The sequence below is a fragment of the Limulus polyphemus genome, unplaced genomic scaffold, assembly GCF_000517525.1.
Source record: "Limulus polyphemus unplaced genomic scaffold, Limulus_polyphemus-2.1.2 Scaffold80, whole genome shotgun sequence".
Taxonomy (NCBI): domain Eukaryota; kingdom Metazoa; phylum Arthropoda; class Merostomata; order Xiphosura; family Limulidae; genus Limulus; species Limulus polyphemus.
Window position 1 is genome coordinate 395,792 of NW_013665690.1, and position 25,096 is coordinate 420,887.

The window sequence follows — 25,096 nt, forward strand, 5'->3', positions numbered from 1 at the left end:
CAAACAAACAAACAAACAAACTAAACTATACTAAATTCAAAAAGCAGTTTTACACAACCAAGACCTATAAGTATTTATATTGTACTATAAGTATAAGTAAAAGAGTAATTTTAGATCCAAATGAACCCTTTCTCTACCGGTTTGGTCCTTACAGGTTTCACTTACTACTTACCAGACAGATTTTATCCGATAAAAGGAAACTACTCATAAAGAAATGACTATAATTAGTCGTTATGATCCTTTTTATCACAAGCTGTATCCTTAAAAGTTTTCTTCCACTTGTGAGACAGTTCTTACCAAATAAAAGGGAACTACTCATAAAAAAATGACTATAATTAGTCGTAATGATCCTTTTTATCACAAGCTGTATCCTTAAAAGTTTTCTTCCACTTGTGAGACAGTTCTTACCAAATGAAAGGGAACTACTCATAAAAAATGACTATAATTAGTCGTTATGATCCTTTTTATCACAAGCTGTATCCTTAAAAGTTTTCTTCCACTTGTGAGACAGTTCTTATCAAATGAAAGGGAACTACTCATAAAAAAATGACTATAATTAGTCGTAATGATCCCTTCTATCACCAGCTAGTTTCTTAAAAATTTACCTTGTTTAGTTTTAAAGATTTTCCCAATTAAAAAGTAACCTACTGATAGAGAAAAAATTATCATTAGTGAAACTGATCTTTTTCACCACCGGCTAGTATTTTAAAAGTCTTTGGTAGTTATTGATTCTACTTTTAGAAGGTCACTAAATGTGTTTAGAACGAACTATTCTACTATCACGTGGTTCCTTGCAACACTTTATTTTCTACTTGTTTAACAAATTTGTAAAATTTCATAGATTTTTATTTGTTTGTTTATTTTAGAGCAAAGCCACATTGGGCTTAATGTTAGTCTCATTAACACTATCAATTAGATGTTTAATTATATAACATATTAATTTTAATTTATTTGTTCTATCTTTATCTTGAGGATCATTTTGCATTGTTGGCTTAGTAATATGGATTGAGGACCAACTTAAATCTATTACGCATTACGGCCAAAAATGCCGTTAGCAACCAGGGCAGCCAAATGACAAATCAATGCATTCTTATCATTGTTAATATTTGTTTTATGAAACTGCATATTCCTAATTAGATCAGTGTATTAAATTAGTTGAGTTATTTAAAGTGTTTATTCATTTGTGTTTTTAGAGCAAAGCCACATTGGGCTATCTGCTGTACCCACCGCGGGGAATCGAACCTTGGATTTTAGTGCTGTTAGCACGTAAACTTACCGTTTTTACACCGGGGGACTGTTTAATATGTTAATTGTTTAGCTCAAATGTATATAGGTAATTTGTTTTGTACCGAAAGGTATTGATAATTTATTAAAACAACAAAGAGAAGATAAATCCTGGATCTTTCAAAACCTTTGACGCAATCATTTTCACAGCACACCAGTTCACTGGGGACCTGTGACGATTCAATTGAATTATTTAGCTCATTCGTCCTAGGTACACAAGCTACTTGCGTGACTGTAAGTTAAGAAGAAGTCTCGCTACCCTGGAAGTGCTAAGGTCTTAAAAACCTTCTTCATAGAACGCAATGTTATTACTTATTTATACCCTTGCTAGTGATGCATATCTGATTCTTTGAAGAACTTTGTCTTGTTATCATAGTTTTGGGTTAATTAAATAGTCTTTACGCCCCCTTCTTCCATCCGTAAAGCTATCTGCCTGTCTATCTCTCTCGTATACTGTAATATTGTAAATAAAATATGTTTATTTACGGTGACAACACTCAGTATATGGGTAATACAGATCAATACATATAGGTTCTAACAAACTTGTTCCACAGCGGTTCATCAATTGTGTAGCTATAGGCTTAACAACAAACAAATAATTTAAACACTTTTTTGAGTGCCTAATTGAAGGATTTTTCACAAAGGATATGAAAGACATTAAAGTCATTCTCTTTTATGAATATATAATTCAATTCATTTATTTTTCTTCATAGTGTTTGCATTATGAACAGTCTTCTTTGATGAAAATATGAAGACGTTTTTAGAGTTTCTAGAGTATATTTACAGATAAATGCTGCAACTGTTAAAAATATATAAATAGAACTGATGTTGTTGACCTGTAAGTAGTTAGGGCTGTACTTTACTGCTTAAAGGATGCCGACTCAATCAACAGGGAGAGAGGGGAGATGGGATAGGGACGTGATGTCATCAAAGACAATGACGTTATAGTTACACAAAATTTCACCAGATGGCGTGTTACTACGGCCGCGTTACTAGGCGGCCATGTTGTCAGAGACGATTATGTAATAATTCCACAAAGTGGAACCAGCACGAATTTGATCAACATGTCTGAACATGACTATATTTAATACAGGTGGTATAAAACACTAATTCATTAGTTCTATACATTTCCTGACCATTTATATTTAAATCATCCTAAAAGGCCGTTTATTTAAATGTCATGCAATAATTAAAACTTACAGTTGGACAATTTAATTATATATGAAGTGATTATTCTAAAGATTTTCGGTGACATAATTACAATACAAAATCTGGACGCAGCATTTATTTTTCACAATTTATTTATTTTCTCACAATAAAGATTTTGCAATCTGATGTACATAAAAAGACACGTCTATTAAGGACATATTTACATGAAAACGTTTTACAACAATGTCATGAACAAACATATCATTACTATTTTTGTGGTATCCAAATTTAGATAGAGTTTTCGTTTCGACACATGTTGACAACGATAATAAGCATAATATATACAATATTGTCGACACACACAGACGAATAAACACGAACTTAGTTTATAAATGCAAAACAACCTTACTTCACAACAATCAGCTTATTCATACATTTACATTTCCTGACTATTTATATGTAAATCTTTCTTAAAAAGGACGCTTATTTAAATATCATACACCAATTAAAACTTATGCTTTCATTAGTTTGACTTTATGATATCAATATAACTTGACAAAATATTTCATTTTACACATGATACTTTATAGTTTTATCTTACACAAGTTTCATAAGGGAGGAAACTATACTTCCGCATACGATTACATTATCAATGTCTAGAAATAGTTATGTTAAAACCATTATTTTAATGACAATCTTACTGCTTGTAGGATTTTAACAAACCTGTTGTTATTCATTATTTGAATGAGATCACAACTTACATTTTTCTACATAATAAATATGTTTAATCCCAGCAACGCGCCATCTGATGACATGTCGTGGAACTATGACATATTCGGCTCTACCCCAACTGAGGCGGCATACTTTGGGCAGTAAAGTACAGCTCTAACTACTCCTATATGAGCAATAAATTGTTTCTAATGAAGGCATAAGCCAAAATGTCAATTTGCTTGTATTTGGACATTCGCACTTAAGGACTATCTACTCTAGATAACCCTAATTTTGAAATTATTGATTAGAGTGAAAGTAGCTAGTCAACAGCACCAATTGCCCACTCGTGGGCTACTTCTGACCAATTGTGGAATTTGACCGTCGCCCTTTTAACTTGATAATGTATATGGTATTAAAATATGTTAATAATATAGTGTGAAAGAATTCTTAACCTAATTGTGATGAACTGCAAGCAACTTAAATATAAAATAGCGTATTATCCACTACTATATCTGTCGTACTTGAAGAATAATGGTATTAGGTGAAAGGCCTCGTCGGCACTGAATATAGAAGGTAGAGTGTGGTTGACAAATTATTATACACTCTTCTTTACTTTTACGCAGAAGTTTATATTAATAATTACCTAGGGTAGTGGTGCTTAAATTTTACAGTTGAATGGACTTACGGTGTAGAATGCTTTATCTGACAGAGTATACATTTTGATGCTAATAAGTGAATGATATAACTTCACAATAAGACTGTTAATAAATTATAACACAACTTTCTTTGCTGAATTAAACTATTATCAATCCTATTGTATTTTATATCACGCATATTTCTACTAGAACTATTTATATTGTTTACATGCACGGGTTTGAATCGTAAATAAATATATACATTATGTGCGTTATCGTCCTCGTTAATTTTTAAAAAAATTACTTGAGCAGCTTTTTGTCTACTTTATAGAAATCGTAATTAAGTAATTAGTGGTGTGCACACTTGAACATATAGGGAAGGAGTATAAATATTTTAGATGTTAATAAGGCGTGATAAGGCGACGTCGCCATGTTGTTTTGATTCAGCATGTTTGCTATCTTTTGTTGCTATATTAGGTATGCTGTTTTTTTATATGTTTAACCCTATTGTTACCAAGAACGTATGCTCGTTTCAATATAACTGTTATAAATCGTAAATGGTTTGATTTGAATTTCGCGCAAAGCTAGACAAGGGCTATCTGCGCTAGCCGTCCCTAGTTTAGCATTGAAAGACTAGAAGGAAGGCAGCTAGTCATCATCACCTACTGCCAACTCTTGGGCTACGCTTTTATCAACGAATAGTAGGATTGACAGTCACATTATAACATCCCCACGACTGAAAGGGCGAGCATGTTTGGTGGGATGGGATTTGAACCTTCAACCTTCAGATTGCGAGTTGAGCGCTCTAACCACCTGGCCATGTCAGACCTATAAATTCAAAGCAAAATTAATTTTGCAAAGAGGGTGCTTCGATAAACGTTTAGATCGGACAGAACGCTATTATTTGAAATTTTACCTCTGAAAAAATCATTTTTGTTTAGTGATTTATGATCTTTTCATTAGTGTGTTTTTTTTGTGTTACATTTGCGGTTTTTAGCATCTGTTTTAATGAAAATGACAACTTGATACTTCATGTTATATATACACAATTTAGCACTTCATATAATTCAGAGTTTATCTTGTTTTTTATTTTCAACTACAATCAGTTAGACCATTACCTGATTATACTTCCTGGGAGCTTGCGGAAGGGTGGGGTGGGGCTATCAACAATTGACTCGTGATAAAGACTATTTTACTATTTTACAATTTGCACAAAATTATTATAGTTTAAATACACCATGTAACGAAATGTGGTCTTAACTTTTGAATGTTAATTTTAAATGTGTAGCCATGGTACCTCGTCTAAAAAAAGAGATTATAAATGAGCTTTAATACTTCAGATATTACATATATAATATGAAGTTAGCTCAAGATATGTTTGCTTGCTTGTTTCAACTCAAAGCCACATTGAGCTATATACCGTGTCTACCATGGGGAATCGAACCCCGAATTTTAACGACGTAAGTCCGTAAACTAAGCACTGACATACCGGGGGACTCAGCGGTAAGTATACTGGCTTACGACGCTAAAATTGGGTTTCGATACCCGTGGTGGGCAGAGCGCAGAGCGCAAATTGTTTAATTTTGGGCTTAACAACAAACAAACAAACTAGTCTCACTTCTCCGGAGAAATGCGAGAATGTCACTCATCGCGTATTGTTATGTCATAGACTAATTGGTCTATATTGAATTGATATGTACTTACGTATTCGGCCTGACCATGCTCTGCGAATCATCCGAATTAGCCGCTGGTAAATTGACAAGAATGAGAAGCTAGCCCCCATGGAACTCCAGATATATGGCTGGCTGTGACCGAATTTGTTTCCAGGGGTTGACGGGTCAAAACTGACTTCCGTCCCGCTTCTACTGTCCAAGGACATCTAGGGGTGCCTTACGTCGAGATGTCTGGACAAGCAGGTGATGTCCGTCTGTAGTAGTTCTGAGTAGAGTGACCTCTTCAGTGTCCGGTTAGGAAGATGAAATATTTTGATAGTCAATGAATAAAAATGTACGGATACAGTTCCTGGTGTTCTGGGGAAAAACGAACAATTTCAATATTATAACTGTTTAAGAACTTGACGATAAATAAGTCTACTTCTAGGATATCTAACACAAGATTAAAACATGGATTGTTTTTATTTCTTAATTGTAATGAATGTCCTTCACCTGTAGCTGTGGACTGGGTGAAACTCTGTGAATGCAGTTCGAAGAACCACTACTGAAGGTGGGTGGAGGTCCCTACACTATCGCAAACGAATCACCACCCAAAACATTAATTAAGGTGGGTTAAATATACTTTAGTAGCAACGGTTAAATAACCTGAATGCATAGCGTGTTCAAGAGCTCACCACGCTTAGAGAGGTTTCACTTGGTGATTGCTGGAGGTGTAACACGCCTTATTAAAGACATAACTAATTAACAAAACTATATTCTGAATAGACATACGTGGTCAAAACAATGCATTTCTTGTGAACTACATTTAGAAATACAAGTTAGCGTTTTGTGGGGTATTCTTTAATTTCATAACTTTTTTAAAACAGATAACTAGCACGAAAAAGAACTTATTTCATGATTTATCTAACAGAAAAATGATACTCTAATCTCACCGACTAAGTTGTTATTAGTATTAACAATAAAGTAAACTGAAAAAAAAGTTACATAAGTAATCTAACAAATTGTATAAAAATATTAACCTAGTAAAAAACCCTAAGAAGCTCATAAAATTCACTTAGGAGTACTTTATTTTCACATTTCAGGCCTAGACCCCTTATCAATTAATGTGTAATTGAAGAGTTTAAGCCAAACAAATTTGAAAAACAATGGTAAGTTTTCAGACGTTCAATATTAAATCCAAAGTTCGATTTCCAGAAGTGGATAGAGGGCTGATAGCTCATTGTATTAGCTTAACGCTGAAAGCCAACCCTACGACTTCCCTAAGTAATTCCATCCATCATTTATATTATGTTTCAAGAGGTAAATATTTAACCATCAAGCTGTGTGAGAACAATATTCCAATTCCTTATGTTACAAGCTATCATTTCCAAAACCCACACTTTTAGTGCATTTTAATTTCACGGGCTCTCAAGATTTTTCTATTAAAGGCTAAAAAGATTAGTAAGCAAGCAAACATAATACAAACATATTTGTCACTGAATAATTTAAGTATATTATATTTAACTATAGTAAATAAGCAAATGTGTTATGTAGGCATAACCTACGTTTTATAACTTATTATTTTATGTAGAATTGTTCTAAATCCTTCGTTTGTGGTAGTTATTTTTTATTTGTAGTTTCACATAACTCGTGGTCAAGAAATTCGTTAAGTTGATATCATTCTAGTTACGTTTGTTCTTTGTCATTCCCTTGGAGATAACATCTGGTATTACCATGATGAGAATGTGACTGTGGTCTGTAACTTGTGCATGAAAGTCGATAGCAGTGTCTTCCAAAGGTATGTGAAGCAATGTTTCGAGGTTGCAACCTCCTTTATGTTTGAATGGTAATTGTTTTGGGCAAGTCGACCTTACCAATACAACTAAGTAATGTGAGATGTATTCAGTCTCGAACATCATTTAAAAAGAGTCAGTCAGCTTTGAAAAAGTCTTGAGAGAGTAAATCTAACCTGATCAATTCACCACTTCACTAAAGACAATTGTCCAGCAAGTGCACACACTATGTTTATGGTGAAATAAAGATTGCTTTTATTATGTTTCACACTTTGTGTACAATCCATTTATTTTTTAGCACAGAATCGATTAGTTTAGCAGAATTTAGTATTACTTCAAAATTTATCTGGCTAAGCTTCCCATTATATAGTGAACCTACCTAATTTACTCTTTTGGGAAATCAATTTAAGTAAGAAGAAGGCTGTAACCATAGTATATTATTGCAGAGTTTTCTGTTAACATGTGTATTGTTATTACTTAACTGAGTTTAAAGAAACTTTCTTATTTAAAGATTGACTGAGTGGGAGAAATATTTTGATGAAGAGAGGGGTGTGTGAGAGAGAGTTGTCGGGCCTATGAGACTTGGTCTTTTGCTGATGTTTCAACTTTGATCTATCTGCCGCCACAGAAAGATCAGTTGACGTCTGTTGCTCCTGAAAATCGAATTCAGTGTAAGGGAAGCACAGATGACTGTGTTTTGCCGAGTTGGAATAGTGTCTCATAAGACAGAGACTGTAGGAAGTGGGCAGTACAAAACTCCCGGGTCATTACTAATCAGAATAACACAGCTCCAGCTGTGATTAAGTCTGCCCAAAGCTGGCTGAAATGTATTAATTCACACAACTTTTGGAGCATGCTTGGTCATCTCCAGTAGTGATTATTAGAATTGAGGAAGGCGTGCTAAGATTCTGTGTAGATTTTGGACATGCAAACAGGTTACTCATGTCGATGCCTTCCCCTTGTTGTGAAATGAATTTCTTAAGATGTTGGTAGGTTCATGCTGGTTCAACATTTTATATCTGGCATCCAGATACTGGTAAGTTGAACTAGATGACGAGAGCAGAGCTAAGACTACGCTGAGCATGAGAGATGGCTTTTATATGTTTTTCATGTCATTTGACCTATTTAATACTCCCAGCACTTTCAAGAGACTATTGGAGCTTGCGCTGAAGGAGGTACGACAAGAGAGATGCCTGATCTATGGAAATGATGTTTGGCATTTATTCTGTGGATGGAAACCTGAGAATGGTCAGACTTTATGTATAGATGTAGTCTCTAAAGATTCTGTTATGATAGCATTGGTAAGAGACTGGTCTCAGCCTGTAACCAAGTGAAAAATCTGCAGTTTCTATGTGTTTGCATCATATTAAGTTTGTTTATTCAAGGTAGCATCACCATTGTATGCTCTTACTAAAATGGAGCCTCACTTTGGATGGAAAAAGGAATGGAACAAGCATTCTGATATCTTAAGCTTGTTTTAATGGAGGTTCCAATGCTGGCATATCCAAGACAAGGCAATGAGTTCCTATTGGACACTGACACCAGTGATAGTGGAATTAAGGCAGTGTTATTGCTAGTTATGTGCTCACAGTTCTTAAATGTAGATACTGCATTACAAAGACAAATTGCTTGCAGTTGTAGTGTTAATAAAGCACTATCTACACTACTTATATGGTCAGAGGTTCACTGCCCAAGTAGACCACACTTTACTGAAATGTTATATTTACTTTAAAAATCTGGAAAGGATGATAACATGCTGGATAATAACTTTACAAGAATAAGACTTTGCCATACTATATTTCCTGGTCCACAACACAAACATATGGTCAGACTGTCTCGTCACTTAGTGAGACTGTCCATTCGTTGAATATTCTGATTTTAGACACTGTATTAGTGTTTAAACCATTCCCGTCATAGCAACACCAAGCCTTGTAGTGGGAAATTCCACTAGTGGATGGACACCATATATATAATGCTTCTAGAGCTTCAGGAAAAGTGACTGAAGGACCCAGGTCTAGTATTGGTACTCCTTAGCATGAAACAATGTAAAGTTTAGTCAGCACAAAAAGAGGAATGTTGCATAGAAACATGTAACCCATGGTAGTTGTATGATTAGTTGCATGTGCAAGTAGGTGTTCTGTACCATTGTTATCAAACACCAAGCCTTGGTTCTCACGCTGTGCTTCTACTAGTGGTCCCAAGAGCTCTTAAACAAGAAATTCTACCGACTTTGCATAACACAAAGACTGGAGGTCACCAAGGGGTAATACACACTTGTGTTATCATTTGATTACAGTTCTACTAACTGAATTCAAATTGGCTTTTTCAGTGCTTGTGTGAATACTGTATGGTATGTACTGCTCAGAAAAAACTAGTTAAGAGCAAAGAACTATTGGATCTCCTCTACAGAGGACAGCCCTGGATATTGCTGGTCTACTTCTAGAGACTGAAACAGGCTTATAGTATTTACACATTACTTTCAACTATTTCACAAAGTGGGCCAAAGTTTAGCTATTGGTTGAGATTTTGGCATATTCCATGGTTAACGTGCTAGCAGAACACTGTATATCATGGTTTAGATCACTAGAAGAGATCCACATGGATCAGGATGCTAATTTTAGTATCCAACTTTTCTCTTTGTTGTGTAAAGTGTTCAGTGTGATATAGATGTAGCTTTGCCTTATCACATCCAGTGTGATGGTTTAGCAGGACAGCTAATGCAAACTATAAAGTACATCCTTGTCAAGCTTGTTAATTCTGGATAAACCAACTGGAACAAATGATTATTGTACATCATGATGGCATACAGAACAACTAAGGTCTACAGGTTGTTCACCATACATGCTCGTGCTTCCTGAGGACATGATGTACGGTCATCCACCTAGAGCAGGTGTCTCACAATGTCCTCAAGAATATATGGTGTGGTTAAGGCCTGTGTTAATTGATACACAAGAGTTTGTACATCAACAATGATGAAAGGTTGCTAAATGTAAAATGAAATACCACAACAAAATGTTAAAGGATTGGATATACTGGCATGGAGATTGGGTCTGGCATTGGTACATACTGGTGTCACAAGAACAGCTCGAATTTGGCTGCAAAGAAATATATCTTGTACTCTATCAGATTAGTCCACTGATGTACAAGCTACACGATGCACACAATAGCATGGAGTACACCAGTAAGCTGTGCCTTTATGTCATAGACAAAACTCTGGTACACTGGCTGAACCAGGAATCAGAATTTTAGACCAGTAGAAAACAAGGATGCATCTCATATTTACCTGATGAGAAGTAAAGAGTTGAAAGTATTCAACTGGCTGTTCATGAAAACATTGGAGTTAGAGACAAAAAAGCTCTGGTGATGCAGTACACATGTTATTTTCGTTAATACTGGAGACAGAACGTTTTCATTTTAACATCAGAATGTTTAGCAGGTAATAAATTTTCATAGTGACAAAGTAGTGCAAAATTTTCATGATTGGGAGAAATTATCAGTAGTGAATGAAATTAACGGACGGTAACTTATATATTATAACAACTGTAAACTTGGTGTACCAAGTGTTTTAATTAGCTATGATAGAATATTTTCAGTCATTCAGATTACAGTTTTTTTTGAATATTTTCTTAATTGTTTAAATGCAAAGTGCAGTTATAATGTATAAAATGCATGCCTTGAGACCACTAATAGAGGTGGAAAGTAACAGCTTCATGGTTAAAGCTTCGTGCAAGCCAGTAAAAAACTTGAGAGTGAAAGAAGGTCCATCAGGAGAAACAATGTGACATTAGTGGATTTTGATGGTCAAAACTAAGTCAAGTCATCTCATTTGTGTAGGAATCAGCTTTGCAATCTTCACCCCATTCTATCCTATTGGAACCAGACTCTATCCATGAGATAACTAAACTCATTGAAGGTTGGGGACCAGGAAGTAAATAGAAGTTAGGGATATAATTTCTATGGAGCTACAAGGCATAAGTACATGCAAGATCCAAAGAAATATCACTTGATCAAGGTATGGTTTATTACTCCTTCTCTAAAAGGATTTTAGGGCAAGTCAAAGTTGTAAATGAGGCATTGAGTTTCTATTCTACTTTGTCAGCTTCCCACAAATACTTTTATTTTCTATAATGGATCACTTCAAAGAAATCAGAATTTCCTTTACAACGATGGGTTAGACTACGTTGTTGATCCTGAGACTTTCAGAGATGGCTTGACATTCATCATAGCAGAGCACATGATGAAGATGTGTTGTTTGCTGATGCATTGGACATTGGAGAACTCATTACATTTGTCATTAGGCTAATGATGGGCAGCCCTTCTAGGTTCTGGCCTACACTAAACAGATATACTTGGAGAAGCCAAGCCTCAAGGTAACCCAACAGTAAACATCAACACCATTGCTTACTCCCGTGAACTGCTCTTGAAGTATCTCATTGGAAGGTGTGATGTCATCAAGCAACGGTACTTCCAGATGTGCTTGCAACTCCAGTGAGAACATTACTTACACACATACACAAACTAATAAAACCTTCACAAAGCTTGGATACTCTTGGGGTTTACCAGGTTTGAACTACCAAACCTGATGCCACAAGTATCGCTGACTACATGGGTCCCCATCAATGAGGGGACATAAACATCGACTGACCACTATTCAGTCAGTGAAGATGAGGTGAGAGACACCACAAATGAAGCAACCCTGAGAATAGCCCAAGAGACTGTCCAGGGTGAAGGTTCTTTACTAACCACCCAAAGTGATTAGAAACTAGCTCGTGCTAAAGCATATCACTATGTATAAGCAGCATTATCTGGAGATGGCTACCAAATGGGCTGAGGCTTGGGACCTCGACAATCAGGAGAAGAACTGGATGTAGGTGAGAGCTACAGCTCCATTGCAGCTCGATGAAGAGGTATGTCACTTGGGGGCTGAGCTGGCAGATATTAAAAGGGTCCTAACCAAATCCTGGGACAATTATAGATCATTGCCACACATGAAGATCAGCTGGCAGGGTTTAGAGGAGGAGAACAAAGTCTTATGCTGGCTTTGTGTGAATGTATGTATTTTGTATATTCTTTCTTTGATAATTTACTTTAGTATGAATTGTATAATAAGCATTTAACTCTGCATTTTGCTTTATTTCTCAGTCTTTGCTATTTTTCTTTGTTTTATTTTCATGTACATTTGTGATTTTGGCAGAGTACATCTAATCAATCAGTTTGTATTTTAATACGATTGATAATCTTTGGGTTTGTTTTAAAAGATGTTAACTGTATATATATTATTTCTATGGTATTGATTGTCATTGTATTTCTATGTCTAAAGGATTCATTTTTGTTCAGTTGTATTTTAGTTTTTAGCATGTAGTAATTTTTAAGGCCTTGTTTTGTAAAATAATTTTTTGTTTTGTCAAGGGTTTATTTTGAATTTTGATTTTAATGTACATTCCATTTTTATAAATGTATTCTTGGGTGTATGTGAGTTATTTTGAGGTATTATAATTTTGTATTATAATTATTCCCGTTAAGATGTTTTATTCTGCATTGTATAGTAACAATGAATTGTTCTGTATCGTCAAAGGGGTATTTGGTTATTTATGTTAATAAAGACAATTTTTATGTTAAATTGTTATAAATTATTATGAATTTATTCCTTATTAAAGGGACTTTTGTATTGAATCACTGTTATATGGTTCAGTTTTGTGTTTTTGGTAATTCATATTGTATAAAATACTTACGTATCAATGTGCAAGGGTTTTAATTGTGTATTGTATTTCTTTGTTAAACGATTGGATTGTCTGTGTTAGATGTGTTTCCAAGAGTGAGAAAAGGTTATGGTAGTCGTTGGCATTTGTGCATTAGTAAATTCGATTGGTTTTAAAGTTTAAAGTTAAAATTAATTACAACTTCAGGACAAGCTTAAAAGAGAGAGAGAGAGAGAGAGGTGGGGATGGGATGGGGTATGCAGACATACCATGCATTTTCTACATTTTACTTTATGTACAGTTTTAGTGTAACACCTGATTAAGAAAGTCATTAAGCTGATTTTGTCCTAGCTGTCTTTATCACTTAATTGGGGATATACATATTGTTTGTTCATGAAGGTATAGCTGTAAAGCTGATAATTGTACATAAATATCGACAGTAGTGTCCTTCAGTGGTGTCAGGTACCGTCTCAAGGTTACATGTTTGAATGGGAATGAACAGTCACAAAATCAGTGCTAGTTGTTCTGGACAAATCTATCATTACAAATTCAACTAAGTAACATGAAATTTAGTCAGTCTGAATAGAGTAGATCCAGCCTGATCTATTCTCAACTCCAGTAAAGGCGTGTTTGTGTTTGAGTAAAGATAATTTTAATTGTATATCGTATTATGTCCAGTTATTTCTTAGCACAGACTCAGTTAGTTTTAACAGAATTCAATATTACTTCACAATTAACCTTGTCTAACTTCCTATTATATAGCACCTAAGTTACCTTTTTCGAAACTCAATTAACATGAAAATATCGCCAAAAGCAATACTTCTCACAGTAAATTAAGAAACAGGTATATAAATAAAATAAAATACTTTCCATGGGAGATTCTAAGAAACTAAGTGAACAAAAAAGTACTGACATACTTCTTACTGTGTGGTATTCCCAGGTTCACTAATTTCTCGTTGAGTAATTGAGTAGGAACCATAGGATCACGGAAGACTAATCAGAAAATGTATTGTGGGGAAAACATTCGAATTCTCCTAACCTCCCCTGAGTTTGGCTCAAAAAAAGAGACTGGACACAAGTTAAAGGCAGCGAAACAATTTTTATTTCAACAAATCCACAATCAAACTTAAAAAGACGAGAGTATCATGTGGTGCCTTTACTAGAAAGATATCTGCATGTGTGTTTATATCTGAATACATATCAATCTCCGAAATAATTCTAGCTTAGAGTAAGAAAACATGGCATTATATAATAATAACAATAATGTCACTCTTCTCTAGTTCTATGTAGCATGCTCTATGTTACACCAATCTTTCCCACGAGAAAGATAATGTGAAACTCTAGTGGAAAAAACCGAGTTCTATTCTGTAAGTAACAAGGCGAGAAGATCTTAGTGGATTATTTGACTGATTTTCTATATTTAGATTAAATAGTGATTGTGTAGAGAAATATGGAAATTTTTGTTTCTACATTTGACCTAAGAGGCTAGGAAACACTTGGTATGTTTGCATAATGGATCCTCTAAGAGACTGGTGAATAAATATGAAACAGTACTGATATACTTCTCACTGAATAACGAACAATGTCAACAAACTTCTCACTGAAAAGTTTAGAGACTGGTGAATAAAGAACAATGTCAACATACTTCTTACTGAAAAGTTTAGAGACAAGTGAATAAAGAACAATGTCAACATACTTCTCACTGAAAACTTTAGAGACTAGTAAATAAAGAACAATGTCGACATACTTCTCACTGGAGACTTTAGAGACTAGTGAATAAAGAAAAATGTCGACATACTTCTCAATGAAGACTTTAGAGACTAGAAAAATAAAGAACAATGTGGACATACTTTTCACTGAAGACTTTAGAGGCTAGTAAATAAAATACAATGTCGACATACTTCTCAGTGGAGTCTTTAGAGACTAGTTAATAAAATACAATGTCGACATACTTCTCAGTGGAGTCTTTAGAGACTAGTTCATAAAATACAATGTCGACATACTTTTCAGTGGAGTCTTTAGAGACTAGTTAATAAAATACAATGTCGTCATACTTCTCAGTGGAGACTTTAGAGACTAGTGAATAAAGAACAATGTCAACATACTTCTCACTGAAAACTTTAAAGACTAGTAAATAAAGAACAATGTTGACATACTTCTCATTTGATACTTTAAAGACTAGTAAGTAAAATTCAATTACGGCATAGTTCTCACTGGAGACTTTAGAGAATAGTAAATAAAATACAATGTCAACATACTTCTCACTGGAAAATTTAAGAGACTAGTAAATATACAAAAATAATACCTAGATACTTCTGACTGGAGAATATAAGAGACTAGTGAATAAAAGATAATACCGAAATGCTTCGCATTGGAGACTTTAAGAGACTAGTAAATAAAAAATAATGACGACATACTCTTCTCTGAAATCTTTGGAAACTAGTGAATAAAAATAATGTTGACATACTCCTCTCTGGAGACTTTAAAGAATATTAAATAAAAAGCAAAGTAACAAACTTCTCACTGGAGACATTAAGAGACTGATAAATAATCAAAACAATACCTACATACTTCTGACTGGAATCTATAAAAGACAATATCAAAATGCTTTTCAATGGAGACTTTAAGAGACTAGTAAATAAACAAAAAATATCGACATACTTCTCACTGGAAACTTTAGAGACTAGTAAATAAAAAACAATGTTAACATACCTCTCACTGGAGACTTAAAGCGACTAGTGCATAATCAAAACAATACCGACATACTCTCGAACTGCTTGACACAAAAAAATATGGAATAAACATTATCATTATTTCTTTATAGTATAGATTTTATCCTCTATCAAACATATGCACGAGGATGGATCTAACCTATCTTAGTTTGTTATCTTATGATAGGAGACGAGAGTTGCTACTTACTCCGGAACCAGATGAGTTTTTCTTGGAGAAGCGCTGACGAAGGTTTTTGTAATGCTTTTTTCCCCTCGGAGAGTTGGCTGTCTACAGCTAAGGAGTGTTATATCGACAAGTTATTAACCATGGTTCCTTGTAATCCTGTCATTCAAATAAAAGATCACTTCTTTCAAGAGCCAACCTTTCAGAATCGTGCATATAATTCAGTTTGTATACTGATGTGGGATTTTTTTGATCAAGGAAAACACCATACGTTCATATACAGAGGACAATGATGCTGACTGGACATGTCATTTCTTTTTTGTTGATTTTTTACAGCTTACCTTGGTAACATGACGTTTATTTAATTAAAACCGTCTATCACTTAGCCAGCCCAGCAAAGCTGATGAAAACACACCCACACAATACATACACACGTGGCTTTTTAACTGTGCTTATTCCAAGACTTGATACTGAATTTGTCAGATGGCGAGTAGATTGGTTAAGAGTTATTGACAACTTCTATTTGCAGCGAGCATCTTAGTTCGGAGCTGGAAAATGGTGCAACCTCTTTATATGCTCATTGATTATGTCAATAACGGCAGGTTTCAGCACAGACTACCGCCAGAGAGGTCGTTGTTTCAGATTCCAGCCAAAAGTAGCATCACTGGAAGCCAGGGGGTTCTTTTTACTTTCACGCTATTGGTTGCGGGTGTATTCGGTATCTTATTGGATATTATTTCCCAAGAAACTGAAAAACAAAACAATCGCATGTTGAGAGTAAGTAAATGTGACGTAATGGAACTTCGACTCTGTGAACATATTCAATAAACAAAGTTAGTACTGACTGAATCACATAAGGGTAAGAAATCGGAAAGTTTTAACAACAACAATTATTTTACCGCCAGAAAGAAGTGTAGATGATAGAGCTTGAGAACCTATGATAAGGAAAGAATTAAACTAATACCATGTTTAACAATCGCGTATTACATTATAAACAAATTTATTTTATTACAAAAATTAACTGCCAGACGTTCGCTTTGTCACATTGGTAATACTCTATGCTGACAGAGATATAGAAGGTGTGCCGTGACAACCGATCTGTGCACACTATACAATTATAGTAAGACAAACCCTAATTAAACTTAACACTACTTTTAGTGAATTACTGGTTAATTAGAACACTTCACATTTTAATTATGAAGGGAGGAAAAATCGTTAGAAAACTGCATTTAAAAACAACAATATTTGAAAAAACGATTAAAGTATTTCTGAGGTTTTATTAAAGTTTATTAGAGTGCTCTTCGGTATTATTGTTTTATTTGTATATAATACGTCTTCCCACTCTGGCGAATATAAATTTGTACCGTCTCTGTTGTGAGTGCTGTAAAAACATAAGTTTTTACAGTTGCTAATTGCAAATGATGTGAACAATATAGGCATGTACCATTGCTAAATACGAGTGCTGTAAACAACATAAGCTTGTACGTTGCTAAATACGTGTATTGTAAACATTCTACACTTTCACCATTGCTAAATGCGAGTGCTGTAAACAATATAAATTTGTACCATTGCTATATATGTAAACTGTAAACAATATACGCTCTTACCATTATTTAATACGTGTTTTGTAAACATTATACATTTGTACCATTACTAAATACGAGTGCTATAAACAATATAGATTTGTACCATTGCTAAATACTTGTACTATAAACACTATAAGTGTGTGTCATCGCTGAATACGAGAGCTCTAAACAATATAAGTTTGTGTCGTCACAAAATACCAGTATTGCAAACATTTTATTTCTAATCCTTTGAGTTTTACCACAGTAAATGTTTTGGTCTAAGAACTCTAGTGGTTTGTATGCATTAGGGTATTAATTATTGATTATACGTGGTATATTCTATAAGAAAACTGACTTGGGTATAATTAAGAGGACTATGTTTTGTTATATACATCAGACCATACATCACGTGTTTGAACAATCATTTATCTGCTGTATCTTAGAAGAGACACAATCTGCCTGTAAACCCTAAGAAAAAAGTGTAACTCCAATTAACACACTCCGAGGTAGAAACTTGCATTTTAAAGGTGTAAATTTATATCAAATAATAGTTTCACGTTCTTGCTATGTATGTTGAAGTTTTCATTTATACCAAGCAATAGTTCACATTCCTGCTAAGTATGTTAAGGTGTGAATTTATAAACAGAATGAAAAATCGTGCAAGAAGGTATATGTAAATAAAAAAACAACTGTTAGCCAAATCACTTTCATAAAGACAATTTTATTATAGATATAATATTTTATCAACACTACTTTTTTAAAAAAGAGTAACTCTATAAAATGTATACATTTATAATTAAGCATATTTGTACAGAATATGATATTTATTACTATATAGAGTTTAATAGCTTTATCAGATATAAAACCACTTATTCTGACAAATAATTTAAATTTAGACTGTTTTGAGTGTAACTCATGTATCAGTACTTTACACAAAAAAAATTTGAAATCAGCTTATTGTTAGAATGCACATGCTTTTTTTTTGAATAAATACATTCTCTCTGGGTGCATCTAACCAATCAGATCTTTAGCGCTTCATGAAGAATCATAACTTGTCTGGACATGTCTGATCAACAGTTCATGAAGAGATTAACCTGTCTGTGTGCATGCCAGAACAACCATACTTGTAGTCCTTAATGAGGAGAAGTAAACTATATGGGTGAGTCTGACCAATCAGATATCTAGTGCTTCACGAAGAAACGTGATCTTTCTGGGTGTACGTAAACAACCAGATATCTAGTAATTCATGAAAAAACATAATGTTTGTGGGTGTGCCTAAACAATCAAATATCTAATGCTTCATGAAAAAAAAACGTGATCTTTCTGGGTGTACGAAAACAGCCAGATATCTAGTAATTCATGAAGAAACATAATATTTCTAGGTGTGTTTAAATAACTAAATTTATAGTGCTTCGGGAAGAAATGTAAGCTGTCTAACCGCTCAGATTTGTAGTGCTTCACGAAGTAATATAGCCTACCTAGATGTGTCTGACCGACCAGGTATTTAGAGTTCATGAAGAGCTATGATCTGTCTGGGTATGTCTGAATAACTAGATATCTAGTGTTTCATGAAGAAACATGAGCTGTTTGGGTATGTCTTACAAAACTGATTTGTAGTTTTTTGTAAAGAGACCAAGCCTGTCTGGGTGTGTATGACCAATCAGATCTGTAGTGCTTTGTAAAGAGACATAGCCTGTCTGGGTGTGTATGACTAATCAGATCTGTTGTGCTTTGTGAAGAGACATAGCCTGTCTGGGTGTGTCTGACCAATCAGATTTGCAGTGCTTCTTGACGAAAGATAATCTGGCTCTGTGTGTGTCTGACAAACCCCATATCTAGTGCTTTTCCCAGTTTTCCCTTGAAGTTGAAACTATTTCTATTATATGCTTGTCCTCAACAGAATTTATTATATTGTTATGTAACTATGCAGTATTTTCCCAGAAATTCAAAATAAATAGAGAACAATAACTTAGTCATTATTATATAAGTATTGACGCGCAAACCAAACAATAGAGAACAATAACTGAGTCATTATTATATAAGTATTAAAGTGCAAGCCAAACAATGGAGAACAATAACTTAGTCATTATTATATAAGTATTGAAGTGCAAGCCAAACAATAGAGAACAATAACTTAGTCATTATTATATAAGTATTGAAGCGCAAACCAAACAATAGAGAACAATAACTTAGTCATTATTATATAAGTATTGAAGCGTAAACCAAACAATAGAGAACAATAAATTAGTCATTATTATATAAGTATTGAAGCGCAAGCCAAACAATAGAGAACAATAACTGAGTCATTATTATATAAGTATTGAAGTGTAAGCCAAACAATAGAGAACAATAACTTAGTCATTATTATATAAGTATTGAAGTGCAAGCCAAACAATAGAGAACAATAACTGAGTCATTATTATATAAGTATTGAAGCGCATACCAAACAAAACTAATATTTTTTATTACAACTAACTTAGATAAATTGGAAGTTGGTGATCGTTCAAGAAACACAGAGGTAGAATTGAAATACTGTAAAGAACTAAAACATGTAATAATAGCTTTAATACACAGTCTCGTAAAGCAGTCAATTTCAAGGCTTTTTTGTGTAAAATACTATATGAAGTTAATTAAAACAGACATAAACCTAAATAAACAAGTCTTTTTGAGCGCTTGTATGTAGGTTATCAATATATTATCTAAGAAAGTTTAACAATTTGTAAATGTAATTACTAAAATATAAGTATATATATTGACCTCCAATAAATCTTGAGACAGCACAGCTACTTATGTCCTTGTAATGCTATAATGTTTTCTTTGCTGATACTTATTAACTATATCAAACTCTTATTATTATTTATATGAATAAACTCGTAAATAACAGGAATTAATTCAATAAATGCTAACTTCAGCTAAATGGTATATTAATACACAAATCTAGATTAATTTATTTATAGCCGGACGTGGCCTAATGACTAACGATACATGTTACGTATCGGAAAATCCGAGGTTCGAGCCCGGGATATGGCGCTGCAACGCGTTCCATACTTTCATTGTGACCGTAAATCCTACTGTTCGATTAACAGTAACTTTGTAAGCAGTGGATGCTGTTGACTGGTTGTCTTCCTCTGGGTAATAGTTGTAATATTAAGTTATGCCTAAATCTAAGGGTTTCTGACTTAGCCGTCTAGCCTATGTATCGCATAACGTGCCATTCAGATTGAAAAACCTGACTACCTAACTTATCTATTGTTTAACATCATTCGCATTCAGTATCACAAGTAAATTTCCAATTTAAGTAGTCAAATTATATCATTTTGGTGTAATAAGGTATACTTATATACACACATACAGTATAAATATTTGGTGTTATGGTTTACATATGGATGTCTAGGTAGTTTATATTGTATTCTTGGTTTAAATAAACACCACCATGAAGTAGAAACCGACAGAAGAAATAAAGCGAATTTATAACTTACATACATCTAAGATAAATATTTCAGGATTTACATATTAAGTGTTTTTTTTTCAACAATTCGCTGATTTATAGATGGCGCATACGAACTCGTGCATGTGTCGTTGAATTCAAGTAAGGAATAATCATCCACAGTAGATCGGCCATATTTGCTACAACCTGAAATTTCTGTTTTACCACTAAATTGAAACATTAAAGTTTCAAATCACTAAATTAACAAAGGAAAGTGATTTCCTAAATGGTCGATTTTTGAAGCTGAGAGGAACCAAAATATTCCTACTTGATTTCCCGAGATAATACAATTATTTATAGAGAAAAGTTAATCGAAATTTGTAAAAACGATGATTCAGGTTCTGTGCTGTCCTTGGAACTACTTCATTTACTATCGATCGCGCATAATCTGGTGGCAATGTGGTATCAGGAAGAAATGTGTAAACGGTTTTCTTTGTAGCAAGCTCCTTTGAAGGACGGCGAAGTCAGCCTTAAACCACGCATTTTCACAAACTTTCCACAGACCTTCCACTATGAGTCAGCTTCCAATATTTCATTTACGTAAACAAATTGTTGTGATTGATTAAAACAGCTGTTGATTCTGAAATGTGAACTTCTGTGAACTTAAAATCCTTGCTTATTGATATTACTAGGTGATATGCTCAACTTCATTGCAAATGAAGATTCGGTCGGAGGTTACATTTGCGTATAAGGAGTTTCTTGGAGTGTGGTTTTGTAGCCCTTGTTGCCCTGGACGATTTACGTGCGAGATATTATTTCTTCTTCACACGTAGAATATTGAATGATTTTTTTTTTTATTCAAAATATTTAGTCTTTTGGCTTTAACAATTCCGTTCTTCAAATATTCCACCTTGGAAAGAGTTGTGATATAATTACCAATCCATAAACTACGTATGGTGGAATTACACTAGCTCTGTCTATTCGTCTGTAAACCAAATATGTAGACGCTATATATGTGTAGCGTGTGACGTCACGACTTACATACGAGGCAACACATTATTACATTTTATGTTCGCGTCGCTCTTATAAAGAGTAATTAACCTTCTGTATTTGAAAAATCTGTCACACACTTAAATACACGCACAGAAAAACATCCTTATATACATATGTATTTCAGTTGTTGAAAGAAAATTTGTTTCACGTGATATCTATAACAACTAGTTATTGATGTACAGGATAAAACATTTGACACAGTTTAAAAAATACCGTGAAATTTAGTTTTACAAAACTTAAAATGTTTCTCATTTGGCGCGCTTTAACAAAAGTACAATTAAAATGTATAGTGTACCTTGTAATATGAAACACACGAGTTCACGTGATAACCAACCCACTTTATGATCAATAACTAATGGTAGGTTGCAAGCTATATTGTGCTCATGATTTTAATTTTCCTTATTTTATAATTCTCGTGCAAAGCTACACATAGGGTTATTTGAGCAACTCTCTGGCTATTCTTGTCTGACCGAATAGTGGGATTGACTGTCACTCTTAAAACGCACCCACTGCCACAAAGAGCGGATAGTGTTTTTGCGGCAACAGTCACGAGCTGTTAGATCCATAATCCGAACACGTTAAATACTACACCATGTCATCATCATAGTTCGGTCTACTTGTTACAGGTGAGAATTAATGCACAGGCAATGGAATATATATATATATATATTTGCAATAATTCTAATTCATGCTATTATTTATGCCTATCGAAGAGAGGTGGATTAAATTTGAGCTTACACCAGTAATCAAGCGTCAAGCTTATTTGAAGGGACCGATAAGATCATTTTAATCTAGTGATGTTTTCATACTTCTGATAATGAAGATGATTCAGGTTGCGATGGGGATTACATTAGGGGACTAACCTCCTTGCTGACGGTTGTTTGATGTGTAAGATTAGAAAGTTTTAGTTTTTTCTGTAGTTGTGAAGAAAGAGCAGTGTATGACTAAAGTCAAATAAAAATATATTTTTGGCGAAATGAATTTTAAAAATTATACTTTTACTCTGGATCATAATAACGTCATTAGAAGTTATATGTTTGTGTGTATGTCTAAAGCATATTTTATATGTGTTTTTAATGTAAGAGCATTAATGGTTTCATTACATGAATTAAAACTGCAAAATGAAACATAATGTTTGATTCCTAACCCTAGAAATAAATAAAAGGAGACTTGTGACCTTAAACCAGAATTAAACTCGACAAGATTCAATTCATTAGAGAGCTTCGCATACAAATATAGCCCTAGAGTAGGGTGGGCAAAGACACAGACAACAAAGTAAATATAAACATATATTATACTTTTGCGAAGCGATATTCAAAACTAGGATGAAAGGGAAAAAAAGATTCTCAAGTTAACTATGTTTGACTTGAATGCCTAAAGCAAACAAGTTAACCCTTGACTTTCTGTCGCTGACACTAAACATTTCCTATCAAATTTGGTACAGTACACAAAGAGCTGTTGCATTTACTAAATTAAACATAAACCAAGGCAACTCTGCTGAGCGGAGGCTGCGTGTGACAACATTAGACAGGAGAATTCGACTCAGATTAATCAGACGATTCTCTAGTCTGCTCTGTCATCACTAGTTGTTAAACTGTGAAAACAAAAATCCGTGGTATTGTAAAGGTGGGAGTGAAAGCAATGTACGAGTTACCCTATCAGGCTTTAATCTTAGTCTTAGTAATAAATTTGACATGTACTGCCTTTAGTTCGCCTACAAACTTGCTTCAGTAGTGTTATTCATTAATAACCCATGTAATATAGTGAACATATCGTCATGACAACCGTCCACTAGCCTCTCCTGTTTCCATGACAACATGTAAATAGTTTCTCTTTAGCATGGCTAGGGTGTTACCAGCGCTACTTGCTAAAACACAATTCTGAAACAAGAAGACTTTTTTGAATGGTCATAACAAACACTCACTTTCTCTCTTGCATACTTAAGTACGCTTGTTTTAAAGGACGTACTTTGTTTCCGTTCCACACCCCTTAAACATATTTCAACGTGCTTCAAAATACATAAGTGAAATACTACATTTGAAGTCTTTCTGAACTGTTCACATTTTCGGATTGACAAAATAATATATATATATATAGACGCGAATACTTCACGAAACTTAGACGTGAATACTTCACGAAACTTAGACGTGAATACTTCATGAAAACTCATATAGCTTGTTTAGAAATAATTTGATATTGAATTTGAGTAAAATAATAAAAAAAAAACTATTTCACTTTCTCTTGTATCTAGGCCCCACCCCCCACCTGGTAGTTTATGTACTGACAACGCTAAAATCAGGGGGTTTAATTCCCTGCCGTGGTCAGAGCGCATATAACCAATTGTGTAGCTTTGGGCTAATAAAATAACAATAGTTTTGTAACCTAGTCAAAAAAGACAGAGAAAAAATATAACCATTTATGAAAAGTTTCCATAATGTCTACATCCTTAGAGGTCGAATTATAATAAACGTTGACCTTATCTCAGCGGCCGCTGGGAATCATAAGTTTATCTCAGTGACCTAGTAAGTTTTTAAAACTATCAACGTTTTAGTGCTTTACGTGAGAAAAACACAGCAACGCAAATAAACTAAATTAATGTGAATATACAGCTATTAAAGGACAGTATCATCATAAGTGGAAAGCGTGCGTGTTTATAAACACTCTAATAATACAGATAATGAAAAAAAAATAAATATTTTTCTTTCTTTCTGGGCTCTTCAAACTTGATCACTTTGGTTCACGCGAAAACATTCTGGCACGCGAAACGCATTTCATGATACACTTTACTTGTTTGCTTAGGGTACAGAGTTGCGGGTGAGTTAACTTTTTCTAATAATGAAACCAATTTCCGAGTCGATATCTGCTGAAAGCCAGAGAGCGCGCGCGCAGAGGTCATCAAAGTAAGCAAATGTATTCGTTGAGGTTTTTCTTATTTTAGTTAAAAGAACTGGTGCTGTGGTCAAAACCTATAATATATTTGTTGTAAACAGGGTCAAAGTTAAGGACCACTGGGTTTACACTACTCACACATAGGTACCTGAATTAAGGACCACTGGGTTTACACTACTCACACATAGGTACCTGAATTAAGGACCACTGGGTTTACACTACTCACACATAGGTACCTGAATTAAGGACCAATGGGTTTACACTACTCACACATAGGTACCTGAATTAAGGACCAATGGGTTTACACTACTCACACATAGGTACCTGAATCAAGGACCAATGGG

General features: G+C 34.2%; 1 protein-coding gene across 1 annotated transcript in view; it reads right to left on the reverse strand.

The window, feature by feature from the left end:
• LOC106467413 (Kv channel-interacting protein 4-like) overlaps positions 1-25,096 on the reverse strand; it is a 100,888-nt gene that overhangs the window by 43,256 nt on the left and 32,536 nt on the right. Inside the window, exons 3-4 of the mRNA XM_022396375.1 lie at positions 15,843-16,566; positions 5,484-5,809 (exon numbers count right to left, since the gene is read on the reverse strand). Coding sequence (XP_022252083.1) covers positions 5,484-5,658 — 175 coding nt within the window. The 5' untranslated portion in view covers positions 5,659-5,809; positions 15,843-16,566. The remainder of the gene's footprint in view (positions 1-5,483; positions 5,810-15,842; positions 16,567-25,096) is intronic.